The 18,010-nt window shown below is 38.5% G+C and overlaps 2 protein-coding genes across 2 annotated transcripts in view; one reads left to right on the top strand and one right to left on the bottom strand.

Moving 5' to 3' along the window:
* hmcn1 (hemicentin 1) overlaps positions 1-8,360 on the top strand; it is a 77,311-nt gene extending 68,951 nt beyond the window's left edge. The window contains exons 91-107 of the mRNA XM_055048531.1: positions 310-480; positions 568-738; positions 831-1,001; positions 1,923-2,069; positions 2,171-2,308; positions 2,395-2,516; positions 3,016-3,253; positions 3,912-3,974; positions 4,113-4,232; positions 4,331-4,465; positions 4,546-4,659; positions 5,067-5,192; positions 5,288-5,416; positions 6,832-7,197; positions 7,342-7,461; positions 7,623-7,749; positions 7,867-8,360. Coding sequence (XP_054904506.1) covers positions 310-480; positions 568-738; positions 831-1,001; positions 1,923-2,069; positions 2,171-2,308; positions 2,395-2,516; positions 3,016-3,253; positions 3,912-3,974; positions 4,113-4,232; positions 4,331-4,465; positions 4,546-4,659; positions 5,067-5,192; positions 5,288-5,416; positions 6,832-7,197; positions 7,342-7,461; positions 7,623-7,749; positions 7,867-8,233 — 2,825 coding nt within the window. The 3' untranslated portion in view covers positions 8,234-8,360. The remainder of the gene's footprint in view (positions 1-309; positions 481-567; positions 739-830; positions 1,002-1,922; positions 2,070-2,170; positions 2,309-2,394; positions 2,517-3,015; positions 3,254-3,911; positions 3,975-4,112; positions 4,233-4,330; positions 4,466-4,545; positions 4,660-5,066; positions 5,193-5,287; positions 5,417-6,831; positions 7,198-7,341; positions 7,462-7,622; positions 7,750-7,866) is intronic.
* A 1,173-nt stretch (positions 8,361-9,533) lies between these two features.
* Positions 9,534-12,998, bottom strand: arpc5b (actin related protein 2/3 complex, subunit 5B). The gene is made up of 4 exons (XM_055048660.1): positions 12,723-12,998; positions 12,108-12,179; positions 11,618-11,794; positions 9,534-11,175 (listed from the first exon to the last, which is right to left on the bottom strand). The coding sequence occupies exons 1-4, from the start codon at positions 12,861-12,863 to the stop codon at positions 11,113-11,115; spliced, it is 453 nt and encodes a 150-aa protein (XP_054904635.1). The 5' UTR covers positions 12,864-12,998; the 3' UTR covers positions 9,534-11,112.
* Positions 12,999-18,010: the final 5,012 nt, after the last annotated feature.

Raw genomic sequence — 18,010 nt, forward strand, 5'->3', positions numbered from 1 at the left:
AAAGATACTCATTAAAGTAAACTTAGACCTTCACTGCAAAAACACAAAATCTTACTACGTATTTTTGGTCTAGTTTCTAATGCATATATCTTACACTTGAAATAAGACAAAACTGACTTGCAAGTAACTTTTCAGCTAGATGTAGGAACTTGTTTTAAGTACTTAATTTATTAATATTGTTTTGTTAAAGTCTTTAACATGTAACGTTCTGTATATGTAACATGACTGTTGATGGAAAGTGGTTGTAAAGTTGTTACAACCACTATAAATAATATGAACCTCTAATATTTCTGTTTTTGTGCTCTCAAGTGGATGGAAAGTGGTCGTCATGGTTGAGCTGGGGGCCCTGCAGTATTTCTTGTGGCGGTGGGAGCAGACAGCGGACACGCCTGTGTGCAAGCCCCGCCCCTCAGCATGGTGGCAGAAAGTGTGAGGGAAATTACTTGCACACTGATTTCTGCAATGGCGACCCCTGTCCAAGTGAGTTTTGAATGATAAGAATAAAGCACTTGTAAAGAAAACTGATTTTTTGCTCTGCCTTATTTCTCTATTTTCACTGTTTGTTAGTCCATGGTAACTGGGGACAGTGGAGTAGCTGGGGCAGCTGCAGCAAGACATGCAATGGAGGTCAGATGAGACGCTACAGGACCTGTGACAACCCTCAACCTTCTCATGGTGGGAGATCTTGTGCAGGAGCCGATTCACAGATGCAGAAATGTAGCACTGCAGACTGTCCTGGTGAGTCGGAACCATATCGTCATAGTCTTGACTTCATGCATTGACAATTACTTGACTGTTATGAAATCCTCTGCTTTTGTGATGTATTTTAGTGGATGGTAACTGGAGCTTATGGCAGGCATGGGAAGGATGTTCCTCTTCCTGTGGCGGAGGAGAAAGGACTCGTGTCCGACTTTGCAATAACCCCCCTCCCAGTAATGGTGGCCGGCCTTGTCCAGGTGACCCCACTCAGCTATCAAGGTGCAACAATCAGGCATGCCCAGGTAATGATTTAATCTTAAAAATTGTATATGTGGTAATATTTATCTGTGTAAAATATGGATGTTAAGATGCAAATAGGTTGTCATCCAGACAGGAAAAATAGCATCAATCATATTCTCAGTACATATATTTCTAATTAGGATGTTGACATGAAGTCCACACCAGATGTGAAAAGTAACCCATGATCACAAAAAATCAAAAAACAAATTATTCCCTAAATTAAATTAAATTAAATTAAATTATGAGCAGTTACCCACGTTGCTTAGATGCTAATTCAGCTAAATCTCTGAATCTTGAACGTTTTTGGAGTCCTTTCTGTACACACTGATCTGTTCTCCCAAAACATCATAACATTAAGTCTCTGTAAAGTTCTTTCTCAATGATGTGTGTAAATATTCTGAAGCAAATGTCAGAATAATTATGAAAGAAACATTACAAAATCTTTGAGCTGACATTTATATGCACTGGCAGAATTTCTTTCTGAAACTTGAGTGATTTTTTTTTAACCATTTTGCTTGTTTGAAGCCTTTCTGCAATGCTTCTTCCCTCTTTTATTCCACTCTATTGAACACAACTTTATTTATGTATTTTTTATTTGATGTGAATTTCTCAATATTTACATTACAGTTACATAGATTGGAAAAAAATGGTTGTTTTCATCACTCGTTTACCTTCTTTATGTTTTCATTGGATTTAGCCTGTTCCATGTTAAGTTAGTAGATATCATTAGGTCAACAATTCCTGGTATGAAACCAACAAAAACTGATTTCTGTCGTGTAAATGTTGCATCAGGTTCTATGCGCTCACTTAGATATTTTGTGGGATTTTTACATTTTGAGATTATGATTGATTTGCTAAAGTTTTTTGTGTTTCTATATAAACCTCAACTATTCACAGTCATTAACATTTTCTCTGTTTGTCAGGTGGGCCTCATAAAACTCGAGGAAGCATCATAGGAAACATTAATGACATCGAGTTTGGCATTGCCTTCCTAAATGCCACAGTCACTGGCAGCAACTCGGGCAGCAAAACCATCAAAGCCACTATTTCAAATGTACCAAGAACCTTAGGTCAGCCTTGAATACACAACTTTTTATGTATTTTCACCCAAAGGTGCATAGTTTCCTTAAACTTTGATTGTAAAACTTAATGTATAACATTTAACTTTAAGGCCCTGGGATGAGGAATCTGATATCCATACTGAACCCCATCTACTGGACCACTGCACAGGAAATAGGAGAGGCTGTTAACGGTTACACCTTGACAGGTGGCGTCTTCAGGCGAGAGACGCAGGTGGAGTTTGCTACAGGTAGGTTCTGGTCATGGTCAAATAAACACACATTAAAAATAAATTTAATTGGGTAACTGAAGTTTAGTTAAATTGGATTCTGCTAGGTGAAATTCTGAGGATGACCCACGTTGCTCGAGGCCTGGACTCTGATGGAGCTTTGCTTCTGGACATTGTAGTTAACGGCCATGTTCTGCAGCTGCCTTCACATGCTGACATAGACATCAAGGTAAGTGGTAATCAAGGTTTGAGGACAATTATTTTAAGGAGAAAATTATGAATAAAAATTTGTTTATAAAAATTCTGAAGGAGATTTTTTGTATTTTTAAATAAATTTGCCTCTTCCTTTACATTGAAGGAGCAACTTTAAACTGAGAAAATGAGTTTATGTGCTCTTGCAGCTATTAAAGAACAGTTATAATCCTTAAACAAACCGTTGGTTGTTGGTAATTACTTTATTCATCATAACATCAATTTACTTATCAGTTTTGTTAAAAATTTATCAAAATTCAGTGTACATTTTTTTTATGTCAATTTTGTTGATGTCGCTACAGTTTTCTTGTATTTGTTATTTTTCTTGCACCTCTTGTTTTATTGACATCTTAAATAAAATTAGGAGTAAAGTGTGTCTTGCATGTGATGAAAACCTAAAATATCAGAGATGTTTTTGAAAGAAGTAATTATTCTTTTTTGCGTGAACTGCTGAATGACGCTGTGTATTTGTTTAGGACTACACAGAGGATTACATACAGTCCGGTCCCGGTCAGCTGTACGCTCTATCCACCCGCATGTTCACCATCGACAAAGAAAGTGTGCCCTACTCCTGGAACCACACCATCTCCTATGATCGCACGAAAGGAAAGATGCCCTTCCTGGTAGAAACGCTCCATGGCACTGCAATCAGTGCTCTCTACCACCCCCTGGAGGAGGTGTTGGAGTATAGCATCCAAGCCAGTATAACCAAAGGTGGATATGAGCAAAGCAAGGTCCTTTGAAGACACACATTGCAGTCTGCTTTCAGATTAAACTTGTATGGAAAGCCAGACAGCCATTTTGGTAGTTGCTTTGAATACACTTTAAACATCCTTCCAATTACTGAGTTATGATGTTTTAATCATGTGCGCCTGATGTAACATACCTATATTTGATTACAGCTATTTCAAGAAGGAAAACATATCGGAGTTTCCTAATTTATTCCTTACCAGAAATGTATTTATTTTTTGTTACATTTTGCAGAACATTTTTGAAGCTGTTATTTTTATTACTTGTTACTTATATTTAATACCATATACACAAATAAGTTACATATAGGCTAAACACACAAATTTTCATAGGTGTTTATTATTTTTTATCTAATTGTAGATGGTCTACTTCTTCCAATATTAACTTTTGTCAAACCCTCAAATTTACTTTCAGTTCTGCTCAAGTTTAAAATTATATTTAACTTTTACAGATCACATAAATCACAAATACAATAGCAATGTTTTGTGGTACTTACTATTGTGCCAACTGCTTGAAATGTGTTCTCAAATGGATAAAAATATTAATTCAAAGGAATGTCATCAGGACCTCTGGCTTACTTCCAGTTTGGGTTTTATAGTGGTTTTATACTGGTTTGTTCCAGGTGATCGCAGCAACCAGTGTCCTCGTGGCTTCACTTTGGTGTCTGCTGGGCCTTACTGTGCAGGTGAAGTCTATTCCACCACATGCTACTGCTTTTATGCCAAAACAAAACATCAATACCAGCTATAACTAATGTCTCTTTAAATATGCCTATTTGATTGTACTTACGTTGGAGTTTATTTCTGTGTTCTTTGTGCTGCAGATGAAAATGAGTGTGATGTTGGGAACCCCTGTTCTCATACCTGCCACAACACCATGGGAACCTTCTACTGCTCTTGTCCGCATGGCCTCACCATATCAGCTGATGGCAAAACCTGCCAAGGTATGAAATGTGCAGCCAGGCATTGTATTGATTCTGGGAGTTAATTGTCATTCTCACAACCTACTATGCTATTGATTTACTCTTCGTCTGTGTTTTAGACATTGATGAGTGCTCCCTTGGTGGAAACATGTGCCATGGTGGACAAGACTGTGAAAACACCATTGGTTCTTATAGATGCGTAATGCGATGCGGCCGTGGGTTCAGGAGAACGGCCGATGGGCTCAGCTGCACCGGTACTTCAACAGATGCAGCTAATTATTTCATGGCTGAACTTATGGTCTGTCTTTATTAGAACTCATTGTATAATCCTCAGATTTGGACGAGTGCTTAGAGACCCAGCCGTGTCATCAGCAGTGTATGAATACCATAGGAAGTTATCGTTGTGCCTGTGAACCAGGCTTTCAGCTGAGGAACAGACGGTGCATAGGTGAGTCAACTACCCTGTTTAACATCAGACCAGTCAAAACATAAATGATTAGAGCTGGAATCCTAAACAACAAATGGTTCAGGTGGAGTTCCTCAGGATTCTGCTCTTTGGCCACTCTTATTCTACATGCATGCATTCATCTAGATTCACATTATGTAGCATCGCTCATGATACAAAGCTTTATGTTTCTGTCAACAGAAATAGTTCCTTTCAGTCAACAAACGTGTATAATCATGATTTCAATGATTGATTTCGGAGTATCCATGAAACGCACACACTCTTGATTATAAACATAAGTGTTAAAAACAGAACCATAGTGGTGAGAAGCAAAGCAGTTGTTTATCTTTTATGGGAAAAAATATTTTTTTAATGTCTAAGCCATTTTTTCTTGTCTTATGTTGTCTCAGACATAAACGAGTGCAGGCAGAGGGTTTGCCGTTTGGATCAACAGTGTAAAAACACGCGAGGTGGTTACACCTGCATTGATCTGTGTCCGAGTGGCATGACCAAAAGTGGGAACGGCACATGTGTGGGTGAGTGACTGACAGCTCAAGATAGACGGTATCAGCTAACGAGGAAACATAAATAAGCACTCAAAGATTATGCCTTTGTTGTCTCTTGCTTGTAGACATCGATGAGTGCAGAGATGGGACACATCAGTGCAGATTCAACCAGATCTGTGAGAACACCAGAGGCAGCTACCACTGTACATGTCCACGTGGTTTCAGATCTCAGGGAGTAGGACGCCCATGTGTCGGTACGTAAAAATATTGTCGTATTCCCAGCTTAAGAAACAAAGAAACTGTATAAAGCATTTTGGAATGTAAGAAAGATAAACCTGCAACATAATGGCAGGCTTTTTTAACTGGATATTTGTCAGATTTGCTCATTTCCTGCACTTTGCTAAAGCTCCTGTGCTTCTGTCTGCAATTTTTATAAGTTGGTCTTTTCATTTAAACTAAAATGAAAAGACAATTTTAAAAATCATCTTACACCATATCCAACCACTGCATGTTTCCAGACGCTGCTATGAAAACTGCTGACTGAGTCTTCACAAAAAGCAACTGCTTTGCTTTGCAGAACAAAATTGCATATTATCAGTTCATTTTTAGAAGGAAAAGCTGCTGTTTTCTTGAGTATTTTTCAGCATTTTTATTGTTATTTTACAATTGATTTGAACTGCAGTTGTTTTCGTTTGCTTTATTTTTTGACTCCTTTTTAATCTTCCTCAACACGTTTCACATCTTTCTTCACAGTATTTTAGTGTGCCTTCCTAACCCTCCTCTCCACATGTCATTCATGTGTATGAAAAGCTGTGAATGGCAAAAGCACAAAAGTGACCAGGATGGAGCATCAGAAAGAGATTTATTTCATCTTTAATTTTGATTTAATTGTAAATGTAACTCTTAGCTTTGGTCATGTGACTTAATTATACAACCAGGTCTTATCAATCAAAGATCAAGTTGACTGTCTTTGTTGAGAAATTTGGCAACTCTTAGCACTTCAATAGAAATAATGAATGTAAAAATAATCTGAAAAGACCAGCACCACTGCTCTTTGTATGCCTCTTCTTTCCACCTTGTTCTAATTCTGTCCTTTCTGTCACCTTTGCATTTGGACACAGCTCTTGTCTGATTTTGCTTTGGCATTCAGTTCCATATTAACTGTGTTGTATTAACCTGGACGAATCCTACGTTTTTTTAATGACATGTCTAGTTTCATATATAGAAACTGAAAGCTAAAATCAGGTGTCAGTTTTATTCAGCGTAGTTGGCTATCCTGCACTCTGCCTAACAGTCACACTGCTACAGACTTTTAGCATGGCTGCTTTATTTTCAGAAGAGCAATTCCCTGAGTAATAGGCAGTGCCCTTTAGTCTCGTGTTGTCAGAGTAGTATAATGGAAAATTTCATTGTCAATCCAACCTTCAAACCTACCTGTCGATTCCTTGCATAGTCTCAAAGCATTTCTCAATAAACATGAAAATGTACTATAATGCAGTGAGGTTAATAATATATTCCATTTTTCCCCTCTCTGTTCTTATCTTTCTTTACTCCTGATATGTTATTTCTTCACTTGTGCATTATCTTTCTTCTTCTCTTTCCCCTCCTATATTTCTTCCTGTCACTTCCATCTTCTCCTGGTGCTGGTCTTTCTTTGCACTGAGGGCAGACATAAATGAGTGTGAGCGGCTCCCTCAGCCCTGTGCCCATGAGTGTATCAACACTCCTGGTAGTTTCAAGTGCACCTGCCCACCAGGACGCCACCTGCTGGGAGATGGCAAGTCCTGCGCTGGGCTGGAGCGTCTACCCACCTACGAAAGTTACTCATACGGCTACCGCACGTCCCAATCCTCTCCTGAACAAGTGCCCAACCAGCGGCTGTACCACAGCTTTGCTTCTCACAGCTACAACTCCTTCACTGCCACAAATAGGCGCTACATGCACCGTAACCGGAGAGAGGCTCACAAACACCGCTCAAGGCAGGATTTCCTTGCTTGTAAGGAAGGTTTTGAGTCCAGGGCTGGCCACTGCTTAGGTAACTATGTGGAACGGACAATGCTGATATGACGGAGAAGAGTTGACAGAAAAGCTTTAAAGACTTGATGCTACTTGATGCTTTAAATTTGTTACAAATAGAGAAGAAAACTGTATTTTGTGTTTCTTTGTGTGGCACCAATAGATATCAATGAGTGTGAAGTGAGGGACATCTGCCAGCATGAGTGTGTGAACACACCAGGGAGCCACCGGTGTCTCTGTCCTGCTGGTTACCGCCTGATGGCTAATGGAAAAACGTGTCAAGGTGAAGCCCTAAATCTCTTGAATCTAGGGGTTACAGAGATCCAAAGATTTTGCAATTGAATCAAAAGTTTGTGATTTTTTTTTTTACTAAACAATAAACTAAAACATTGGATTGAGAAATGACCTCTACACACAGTGATGAATCATTTGCTATATCTACAGATATAGACGAGTGCCTGGAGCAGAACATCCAATGTGGAGTAAATCGGATGTGCTTCAACACAAGAGGAAGCTACCAGTGCATCGACACACCATGTCCTCCGAACTACCAGAGGGACCCAGCCACAGGGTAGACAGTCAGATTCAAATCTTTATTCATGTCCCAATGGGCAATCAAAAAGTCAAATCTGTCTCACAGCAAATTCAAAACTAATTTCATCAAGCATGTACGATTTTCACCTTGTAGGTTCTGTTTGAAGGACTGCCCACCGAACGACCTGGAGTGTACACTGAGTCCATATGCGCTGGAGTACAAGCTGCTGTCTCTGCCTTTTGGCATCGCAGCCAACCAGGATCTCATCAGGTTGGTGGCCTACACACAGGATGGCGTGATGCACCCCAGAACCACCTTCCTGGTGGTGGACGAGGATGTCACCTTGCCTTTCGCCCTGCGGGACGAGAATATGAAGGGTGTTTTGTTCACCACGCGGCCGCTACGAGAGCCGCACACGTACCGCATGAAGGTTCGAGCGCTCTCTTACAGCGAGGACGGTGCCATCGAGTACCAGACGACCTTCATCGTATACATCGCTGTCTCTGCCTACCCTTACTGAGAGCACTTTAAATGACGTGAGATGAAGATGTGCGGTTGAAATGCGCCTTCTGCTTGCAGAACAAGTGTGGTGAGAGTGATGTGATGTGGTGTTTGGACTTTTGGCCACCGCAATATGAAGACTGAAAGATTTATGTGTTTTGCAAGGACAGTAAGCAGCTGCAGTTCTGACGGTTCTGTATGGATGCACCATTAATTGGAATATGAAAGAGACTGAGGAAACGAGGATAAAACTGATCCTTTCCTCTAATCCCTATAAGCTCTGCCAGTCTGTTAAGAATCGATTATTTTAGTTTTTTCATATTTTGACAACATTTTCCCACATCATTCAGATATTATTTATAAGGTCAGTTTCCTTATAGTCAAAGTGTAATTCCAAATACCTAATATTACTTTACTGGAAAGTGCTTGAACATCAACACAACTGAACTTCATTTACTCCTAGAGATGCATGGTGCTAATGTTGGGAATTAGAGGTTCCCAGGTAGTTTTCATCTGTTTTGTTGTCATGGAAACTGCTCCATCAGCAACTTTTTTTTCTCCAGGAATTACCGGGATGTATTTTATTTTAACCTGTACATAATTGTTATGCAGTACCTCTCCTAATTTTATTAGTTTTTGTAATAAAAATTTCATAAACTACACTGAACAAATAAAATATTCATACTTGTAGCAGAAGTCAACCTAGCAACACAAACTACTGATGTATGCATTTAAAATTTTTAAGATGATCATTGTCACGATGCACAAATATGGACATTTTGGACAAAAATCTATATTTTTTCAACCCTTTCAATATATTGGAAAAAAGAACCACACCACTGATATTGTTTCTCTGCTTGTGTCAAACAAAATCAGTGTCACATACCAAAACAAATACCACAAATTCCTCTTTTTTTTCTTCAAAGAAGTTTAAAAACAACTTAGTTTTTATGAAAAAAAAGACATAAAAACTCATCCATGTTGATTTAGAAACATTAGGCATTTCTTTTGCGTTTGTAAACATCACCAGATCATCTGCAAAAATGTGGACATTAACGTTTGCGCAGAAAACTATTAAAGTGTACAGAAGAAAGTCTGAAAATGTAGCTGAAAGGCAAAATCTGCTTCATGAATGACAATAAAATATTTGGCTGTTCAGACATTAAGGTGAGAATATTAATTGGCCAATCTGAATTTCCTCTGAGTGAGTCTGATGCACTTGCGACCCGTAAAAATATGACAATTCTCAGATGTTTTCCTAAACCAATAGGAACTGTGGGCTAATTATATAAACCACAATAAAAACACAAAGATGAAAATATGATCAGCAGTCATACTTTTTATTGTTTCCAAAAAAAAAGCACAAACATAAAAAAGAAACATTTGAGTAAGGCAGTTAGCACATAGGTTTGCTCTGTTCCTTGTCTTCTCACCTCCAGGCTTCAAGAGCATCACAAAAGAACTACATAAAGCAGAGGAACTCATCAGACAACTCTGGCTTCATGTCAAGTCTTATTACTGCATTAGAAACTGTACCTAATGTTTGGATGCATCATAATTGATTACAAAATTAAAACATAATCCATATTCAAATAGCAACCAGAGAGTAAAATACTGGATGAAACTGAGTGTTTACACACTGAGGAGGCTTTTCTCAAAACTGCAACATGTTGAATCACAACAGACCTTGCATCTGATACACAAGCTCAGCTAATAGCCACCTAAGTAGGCTACTTAATTAAGATTAAAGAAAAACAAAGGATTTGGCAACAGATAGTCTACCCTATGAGGCAGACAAAACATCTTATAAAATGTACTTTAGTCAGTCTTGCTGTTACTTTCTGGTTTTTAAAGAATCGACAGTCAAGAGGATGTTTTAAAACATGTAAAGCAGGAAATTAACTTGAAGCTTAACACACAAAAATATTTAATTTGTGTCAAAACAAGATATGTAGAAAAGACAGGTATGAAACATATAATTTTAAATTTAAAAAATGGGATCATGCAGACTATAAACAGCTCAATTAAATCCCCTCTAGATGTACGGCAAAACAAAAATCTAATCTGCAACAGAAAAGCTTTCTGTGGAAAACTGTTTTTTTTATTTCAATTTAGTGGGGATGAGGAAAATTACAAAGTAAGGAATAATGCAAATTTTTTTTAAGGTTAAATTAATCTTAAAATATTCTCATTGCGACATAGTTTCCTGAAAACAGTACCGTTTAGCCACACAAAGCCCTGTTCAATAGCAGAGGGGAGGATATGGATGTGAGAAAACTGCAAAGTGGGATTACCATGAGATGCATCGTGGGTATTAATCCTCCCCCAGCTGCCCCCCAGGGTGAATGCCGACCCGCTCATATTATCACCCGCCATCTGTAACTGTGCTTTTCTGCAGACGCCCACGGCTCGAGTGTTACACTCAGAGGATTTACTGCTTTTATTCACTCTGATGTGAAGCTAAAACAACATAATGCAGAAGAAATATGAACAGAAAAGGTTTGATTATTGAAGTTCCACCAGCGTTTCTGCTAAAATGCTGGTGAGCAACCAGAGATTTTAGCATTTTAGCAGATCTGCTAAAATGCAGATCTGCTTTTTACAAACCCAGATCTCAGAGTTGGGAATCACTGGTGGAAAGGGGTCAGCACATAGATGTAGTAGGAAGGTATTTTTAGCACCCTGTGAGGACTTTAGGCTGTGATGATTGAAAAAGAAGGAAAAAAAAAAAGAAAATCAGCTTTCAAACCCACTTTGATCCACATTTCCAAGTCCTACATTTTTGCCTCAAGTAAATCAGCATCTCAGTGGGTAAAAAGAACATCTGGTTTTCCTTTCAGCTTCAATGCCTTCTGGTAGAGGAACAGTGCAGCATGTCAGTGATGTGACCGTCTGCTTTTAGACCGTTTTCCTTGCCGTTAGTACCCTGACGATGCTGCCCACACCTCCAGCAGCCAGAGCCTGAAAACAACACAAATGTACATCATGAGATTAACTCTTGCACATTTTTCCACTTTAACAAATTGTAAAAAATCTTTGACAAGTCAGTTAATAGGATTTTTCCGATGTGTTTCATTAAATTTGGATATTATCAAAAATATTTTTTATGTTAGTAATTGAACAGAAAAAGTGAAACAAACTACATGCTTTCATTTCACAAACTTCTAAGTGTCCTGCTTTTTCCTGATGATTTAGAAAATTTTGTCTTCCAGACGATCAAAACAAAATTTGATTTGACTAAAAATGGAAATATTACATAAAACTATTTTAAATGCGATGGCACACATAATAATGTGAAAGAATTGATACTTAAGTGGTTCCGAAGACTTTTCAAGAATACGTAGACATTCTGTTTCTCTTCGGAAAACAATTTATAGCTACAAAATAGTTTGGGAATATTTACCTTTTCATGCCACTGCAGCAGGACGGCGCTGCTGTTTTCTGAAGGTCTCTCAAAGCCTTTGTAGATGTATTTCATCAGCAGGTCTACCCCGTTCTTGTCGAGCGACTGCACCGCTTTCTCGATGTCGCTGCTCTTGAAGGCACTGAGCACCTTCAGCACTAGACCCTCAGCTCGATCCTGATCAGGAAAGAGGAACATTTACAGAACACAGCTACCACAAAAACTCAGATGCTGCTGCAATGCTAAAATGATCAATTCTGAGCAACACCAACTATAATCTGATGCCATAATTATGTATGCCATTAATAACTTTGACAACAGTTCTACTTATAACTCAAAATTTAAATTTTATGATTGCAGTAAAAAAAAAAACATCTCAGCTTATAAAAACACAAGTTTCCTGTCAGTGTACCAATCAATTGCATTATGATTAAATGCAATCGTTTCAAAGTTTACAAAAATATTATTTAAATAAATCGAAGCAAGTAACCTTGACGTTCTGATTCTTTGTATTTATTGGTGGGTTCTTCAGGACTGCATGTAACGCCTCCATGAGATTCCCTGTGAATGGAAGGTTAAGGATGCACACACTAAAAATAATAATTATAAACATGCACCATAAATATATATATAATCCTGATCCTTTAGACGTTTTCCTAATGGGACATCAGAACCTGATCACTGTTCGGCTACTGTAGAGTGAAATTATTTAGCTATAAGGCTTCCATCTGGTGCTTCAACAATGCACAGACCCAGAGAGGATGACAACAAATACTTTCTACACTTTTAAGATTCTTCAATTTTTATTTCATAGTTTAGCGCTAGTTTGTCTCGGTCTATCACAAAATGCATTAAGGTTTGTGCTTGTAATGTGGCAAAGAAAAAAAAATTACTTGAAGGGGAAATTTTCAAGAAGCTGGAGCAGCAATCCCTGGAATGTGACTGTCAGGCAAGTCTGGACAGTTTTGCTAGCAGGCTAATCATTCGGGCAGCAGCAGAAACTTATGGAAGTACACGTAAAAAACTAAACATCGTATCAATTATTCGCTTAATCCTTCATGTACCGTCAAAGTACCCGCTGTGCATGGTTGTAATGTAAAGGATATTGTCTGATGAGGGAGTCCACCTCTGCCTCGTCAGGTCCCAACTGATTTTCTCCGCCGTCCTCCTCGTCCACAAATTTGTTCTCGTCGTACTCATCCACGTCCACCCGCCTGAAACGGGCGGACACTGTGTTCTTCGACATGGCTGATGCTATTTGAAGATCTGAATCTGAAGAGGGAGACGGTTTTCAGCTTTAATTGGGCCTGTTTAGTGATTTTTTTTGTCTTTGACGCGGCTGTCAGAGACAGGAAGGCAGACGGCTTCCTCTGACTGCTTCCTCTTCCTTTTTGTGACGTGTTTGATGGCTTCAGTTTACTCACTACCGCCATCTACCAGGCAAAGCGGGTCGCTACAAGTAGAGCGGGTGTAAGTTTATAGGTGACAGTAGAGGGCGCACAAGCCTAATAAATAGAGAGACAACTGGGTCTAATGTATGTTGACGCCTCGTCGAGGCTTGACTGTATTTTGTTTCAGGATGATAAACTAAAGTCTTGTCACTGACAATACATTTCTTATATTTTTAGCTTAATGTGGTTTTGTTATAATAATTTAGACTGTTTTTCTGCAGTGTGAAAAACAGTCTAAAAACAAGGAGTTCATTTTAATTGTTTCACTACATTCCACTTTTGAATAAAGCATAAAAATAAAACCTATTTACAAAATAAAATTTACATAAACTTTACTTTCTGTCAGTGGTGGGTGGCTTACACAAAAATATTCTCGAACAAAAGTAGCAAGACTTTAAAAAAGAAGTAAAATACAGTTTATAAGACTTTATATAGGATGTGGTTGCCATGAAGCACATCTTGTGCTAATTAGTACCAGGTGCTTTCAGTGACTGTTGCTTTTATATATGATCAGGTTGTTTGTCGCTGTGGTTTCTCAATTTTGTGACGTTTCTCTCTTTTTGTGCAGGTGTAGAAGCAGTCTTGGATGTATTCTCTCTTTTCTTCTGCTTTCTCTTTGCTTTTTTCTGTACTTCTTTCTCTTTCTTTTCTGTCTCTGTGTCCATTGCATTTGAAGTAAACCGAAAGTATATATATCTGTCTGTCTCAGGTGGAGCATTTGAGTGAAAGCAATAATGTTCCACTTGTGAAAAGTAAATATGTTGGGCTTAGTACTTCACTCCTGGACGATACACCTTCTTAACCAAAGCAAAAGTTTTCCTTCTCTAGCTTTAATTTGACTGTGCAGCTTTGCATCTCACCTGCTTTATACCAAACACAGAAGATAATTTACTGGTCTTAATTTGGTACATCACTGACTTTCTGTGCCTTTGATTTATAATGCTAATAAACTGAGATCAGTGAGTGGGTCTCACTCTTGTGTGTACTTCTCCTGAGAGTTGCAGAGTGTTCAGTGTAATAGCATCCAGATGGAAGAGGAGCAGTGATGAAATTGAGGAAGTTGCTGGAATGTTCCCTTGTTTATCTTTGCCTGTGTGTTTAGTCAGTGTGTCTTCTGACCACTACTGTGTAGTCAATGGAAGTTTTTAGCAACTGGATCAGTCCGACTGTGCAGACCACCGCCAGCGAGATGATCTCAGGCTTTTTCTGATTCATCTCATCACGTGCTTTTGCAGAAAGTGATTCAAACTCTGCGTGCTGCCGTAAGACTCTCACTCACACAAGTAATTATTATTTAAAGTTAAATGGAGAATGGAAAAACTTCTGCAAGCTTCAAATATTATGGGATTTTGTGATGTTTGTAGGAAAAATAGCTTACTGGCACAAAATCGTCACCAAGAAAAAAAAAATCACTCAGGCTTCTTCTGGGAAGTGAATAAAAACGGGACACACATTTTCTTTGATCATGTTTTTGCGTGTGTGTGTTGGAAGTGGAATTTTAATTCCCTATCGCTCCTGTCTAGACTGCTGACCCTTTGAATCAGGAGGAGGAATGATAACACTGACTGATGCCCTTTCCGGTTAACATGCACAAGTACAAAAAGTGTTGCTCACTGGACCTTCTGGACAGGAACAATGTTGACAGTAAAGCTTGACCCGAGCTACAGGACAGTTTTATTCACCACATACTCCCCAGTCATTCATTTCTCTCTTGCAGTCCTAACTCTTGAACGACAGTCAGGCACAAACACCTTTCTTTCCTCCACTCCCTGCCGTACTCACACTCGCTCACACATAACCACTTTTCGTGCATTGGTCGTGAGTGTCCTCACTCTGGTCTTTGTGCAATGTCCCAACCTGCCTTTGGTGTGTGAATGACTCAAAACATCAGAAGGTGAGGATGCAATCTCACTTGTATCCTTCGGGTGAGCGTGCAAATCCAATAAAGCTTAGGAATAATGATATCATTAAGATCATTTTCCCCTGAAGCCAAATTATCTGTTTTAAGACCACCCTGAACTGATTTGCAACCTGAAACCATCTTTAGAAATCTGCCAGAGCAGATCTGAGGGCAACAGGTGCTTCCGTGTCAGAGCTCAGGCTTATGCTGAGATTATGCAATCAATCTTAATCACGTAATTAGTACTCTTAAACGAGGGGAATATTCCTTCTGAATAATGTCTTAATTGGGGAATGTAATGATTTCATGGGTGCTGCGTTGGAGCAGGCCCCGGCTTTGGGCGAGACTGTGGGTGGCTCTCTTTATTCTGTAATCACAAGTGAATCTACTGGTATTTAAAATCAGACTGAAATTTAAGTTTCTCTTTACGGGACGTTTTCTGAGGAAACCAGGTTTTTAGATTTTTTCATTCATACTTCTTTGCTTTGTCATATTTAATGCAGAGCATCTTGGAAGGTCCTAACAGATTATCAACTGAATTTATGCCTCAACCTTTTAGCATATAGTGATATATTGAACTGCTGGCAGATCTCAAGTTTTTCACAATCTCAATTTTTTTGTCCATATTTGGTTCCATTCATCATCCCATTGACTCTGACCTGCTTTTCTGTTCCCACAGCATGATGCTGTCACTACCGTACCATGTTAGGGAATTTTTTTCACACATGGATTTGCATGACAGTAAAAATAAAAAATGTAAATGTGAATGCCTTCGTGCCACTCATTCAAAAAGAATTCATGATGATTAATGCGCTGGAGGTTCATTTCTGTCAGTTTGTGATCTCGGGGAAACTGGTTGCAAAGGGTTTCATTAATGGATAATAGATTAGAGGTTAGGTAATAATGCTGTGTTCAACCTACATCATAAAATTCTATTAAAATTTCCCAGTAAATTTTATTAGGGTGGGAATACTTTCTCAAAACAAAGAAAAAGATTTCTCTTTTTTTTCATTTTTGTCTTTATCTTTTGCTTCCAGACTCAGAATCAGACTTTTTATTATTTTTTTAAGATCCCTTTAACCGGTGTTTACCCAGACAGTGCAGTCGTCAACGCAGCTGACCCAGGTTCAGTTCCCAAGTCATTTGTTACATGCCCTCCCCTTCTCGCTCTCTCCTTTCTGTCAGAATACTATTGAATAATAGTAATACCAAAAACATCAAAGAAAGTGGACAAGAGCTCATAGTCTCCATTTGTTTGGGGCTTATCTTTTACAAAGGGTGAGAATAATTGTGAAGGTTGCTGTGTACTGATGGCAATCTTGAAGGAAGAGAATCCAGCTATTTTCCTGGAACAGATAACTTCTTCACACTGGGGATTTCTCACAAGTGATGCGTTTCTTTACGATAAGGAAGCTAAAACATTTTGAAGGAAGCAGTCTCTAAAATTCTTGACAGTGACCATAACTGTCGGTTGATCTAGTTTATGTTTAACTTTCGAAGAGAGATCAAACACTTGTGTACGACCTTCAGAAAAAAGAGTGTAGAAGTTTATGAGACTGGTAAAAGATGTAAAAAAATAAAAAATAAAAAAAAACTGGAAAAAACCCAGCCATTCACTATGAAAATGGAGGATTTTTAAAACAAAGTTTAACCATCTGAGCAAGTTCCCCCTAAAGGCAAGAATGCAAGATGCTTGGTATACAAAAAAACACAACTGTCATCAAAGGGGCCATTGCAAGCTCTTGCCATAGCTTATATCAGTGGTTCCCAAAGATCAGAGTAAACCCCTCAAAATGAAAAAAAAATCAACTGGGCACACATATTGTTCAACCAGAAATAAACCTTTACACATATTTTGTTTTCAAACTCCACTGAAGTTTATTTCACACTTCAGGTTGCAACAAAACAAACTACAAACCATCTTTTCAGTGAAACACTTTTGTGTAACTATTTGGGTTTTTTTTCCATTCATCCATATCGCTTCCTGGGGCCCCCCTCCCACTTTGGGAACCACTGGCTTATATGATTTGCTTTACAGTCATGTATTCTCTGTGGGAAACTTTCATGGTAGTTTTCCACAGAAAATGCAGGCAAAGACTTCTGGAAATAAATTGAATTATTTGGACACCAAAACAGTGGAAATATTTGTGATAAATACAGAATTCAAGGGAAAATAAGAGACTAAATTGAGAGCAAGGAGGTGGCAGTGTAATGGTTTGCATATGATACTGATGCAAAAGCTGGACTGGACTCTGCAGCATGACAGTGATTTAAAACCAGTTCACCCACTGAGCTGATGAATGGAATCTCATCAGCTCCTCTGGGACGACTTGAAACGAGTTAAACATGCAAGAAACTCTTCGTTCATCTTAGAGCAGAAACTGCAGAGCGGACAGGTTTTCTCAAACTGATGTAGTTATTAACCCTTGCTATTAATAAGTATCATAACTAACATACATCTTTGTTCATGCATTTTGCGACTGAGGTTTAGGGCCTCTGAAGAAAATAATTGACTCTTTTCCTCAGAATTCTGACTTTTTTTAGTGGTCATAATCCTCTTCCATATATTTTGTTTAAACATGAAAACAGTGTGAATTTTTGGTATTTACCTTTTCAGTGAACACTTAATTAAATAAATAACATCCTCTTTAGAGTACTTAATTTTGTAACAAGTATTCACTCCCGCTCTAAAGTTTGGAACCTCCGTCCTTCTTCTGGCTTGCTATCCAAGCTACAATGCAGGTTTTAAATAGGGCAGAAGTTTGGAAATGGTTTCCCCATTGATATAAATTCAATGAAACAAAACAGCAAATCCTAATCCAGTGACATGCCACTCAAATTCTGCATGAACAAAGTTTAAGGCATTTATAAGCTCAGTCTAAATATTTGCTGGACCATGTGACTGTTGATGTTAGTGATGTGACATGAAAGAAAACAAAACAAAAGGAAACTGAACTTAATGGGAGTCTGCAGAATTACTATTTCACAGGGATTCTCACGGATGTCAAATATTTTAATAGAAAACATCATGAGACGAAACGG

This window comes from Poeciliopsis prolifica, unplaced genomic scaffold, assembly GCF_027474105.1.
Source record: "Poeciliopsis prolifica strain line A6 unplaced genomic scaffold, Auburn_PproV2 SCAFFOLD002, whole genome shotgun sequence".
In the NCBI taxonomy this organism is placed as follows: Eukaryota; Metazoa; Chordata; class Actinopteri; order Cyprinodontiformes; family Poeciliidae; genus Poeciliopsis; species Poeciliopsis prolifica.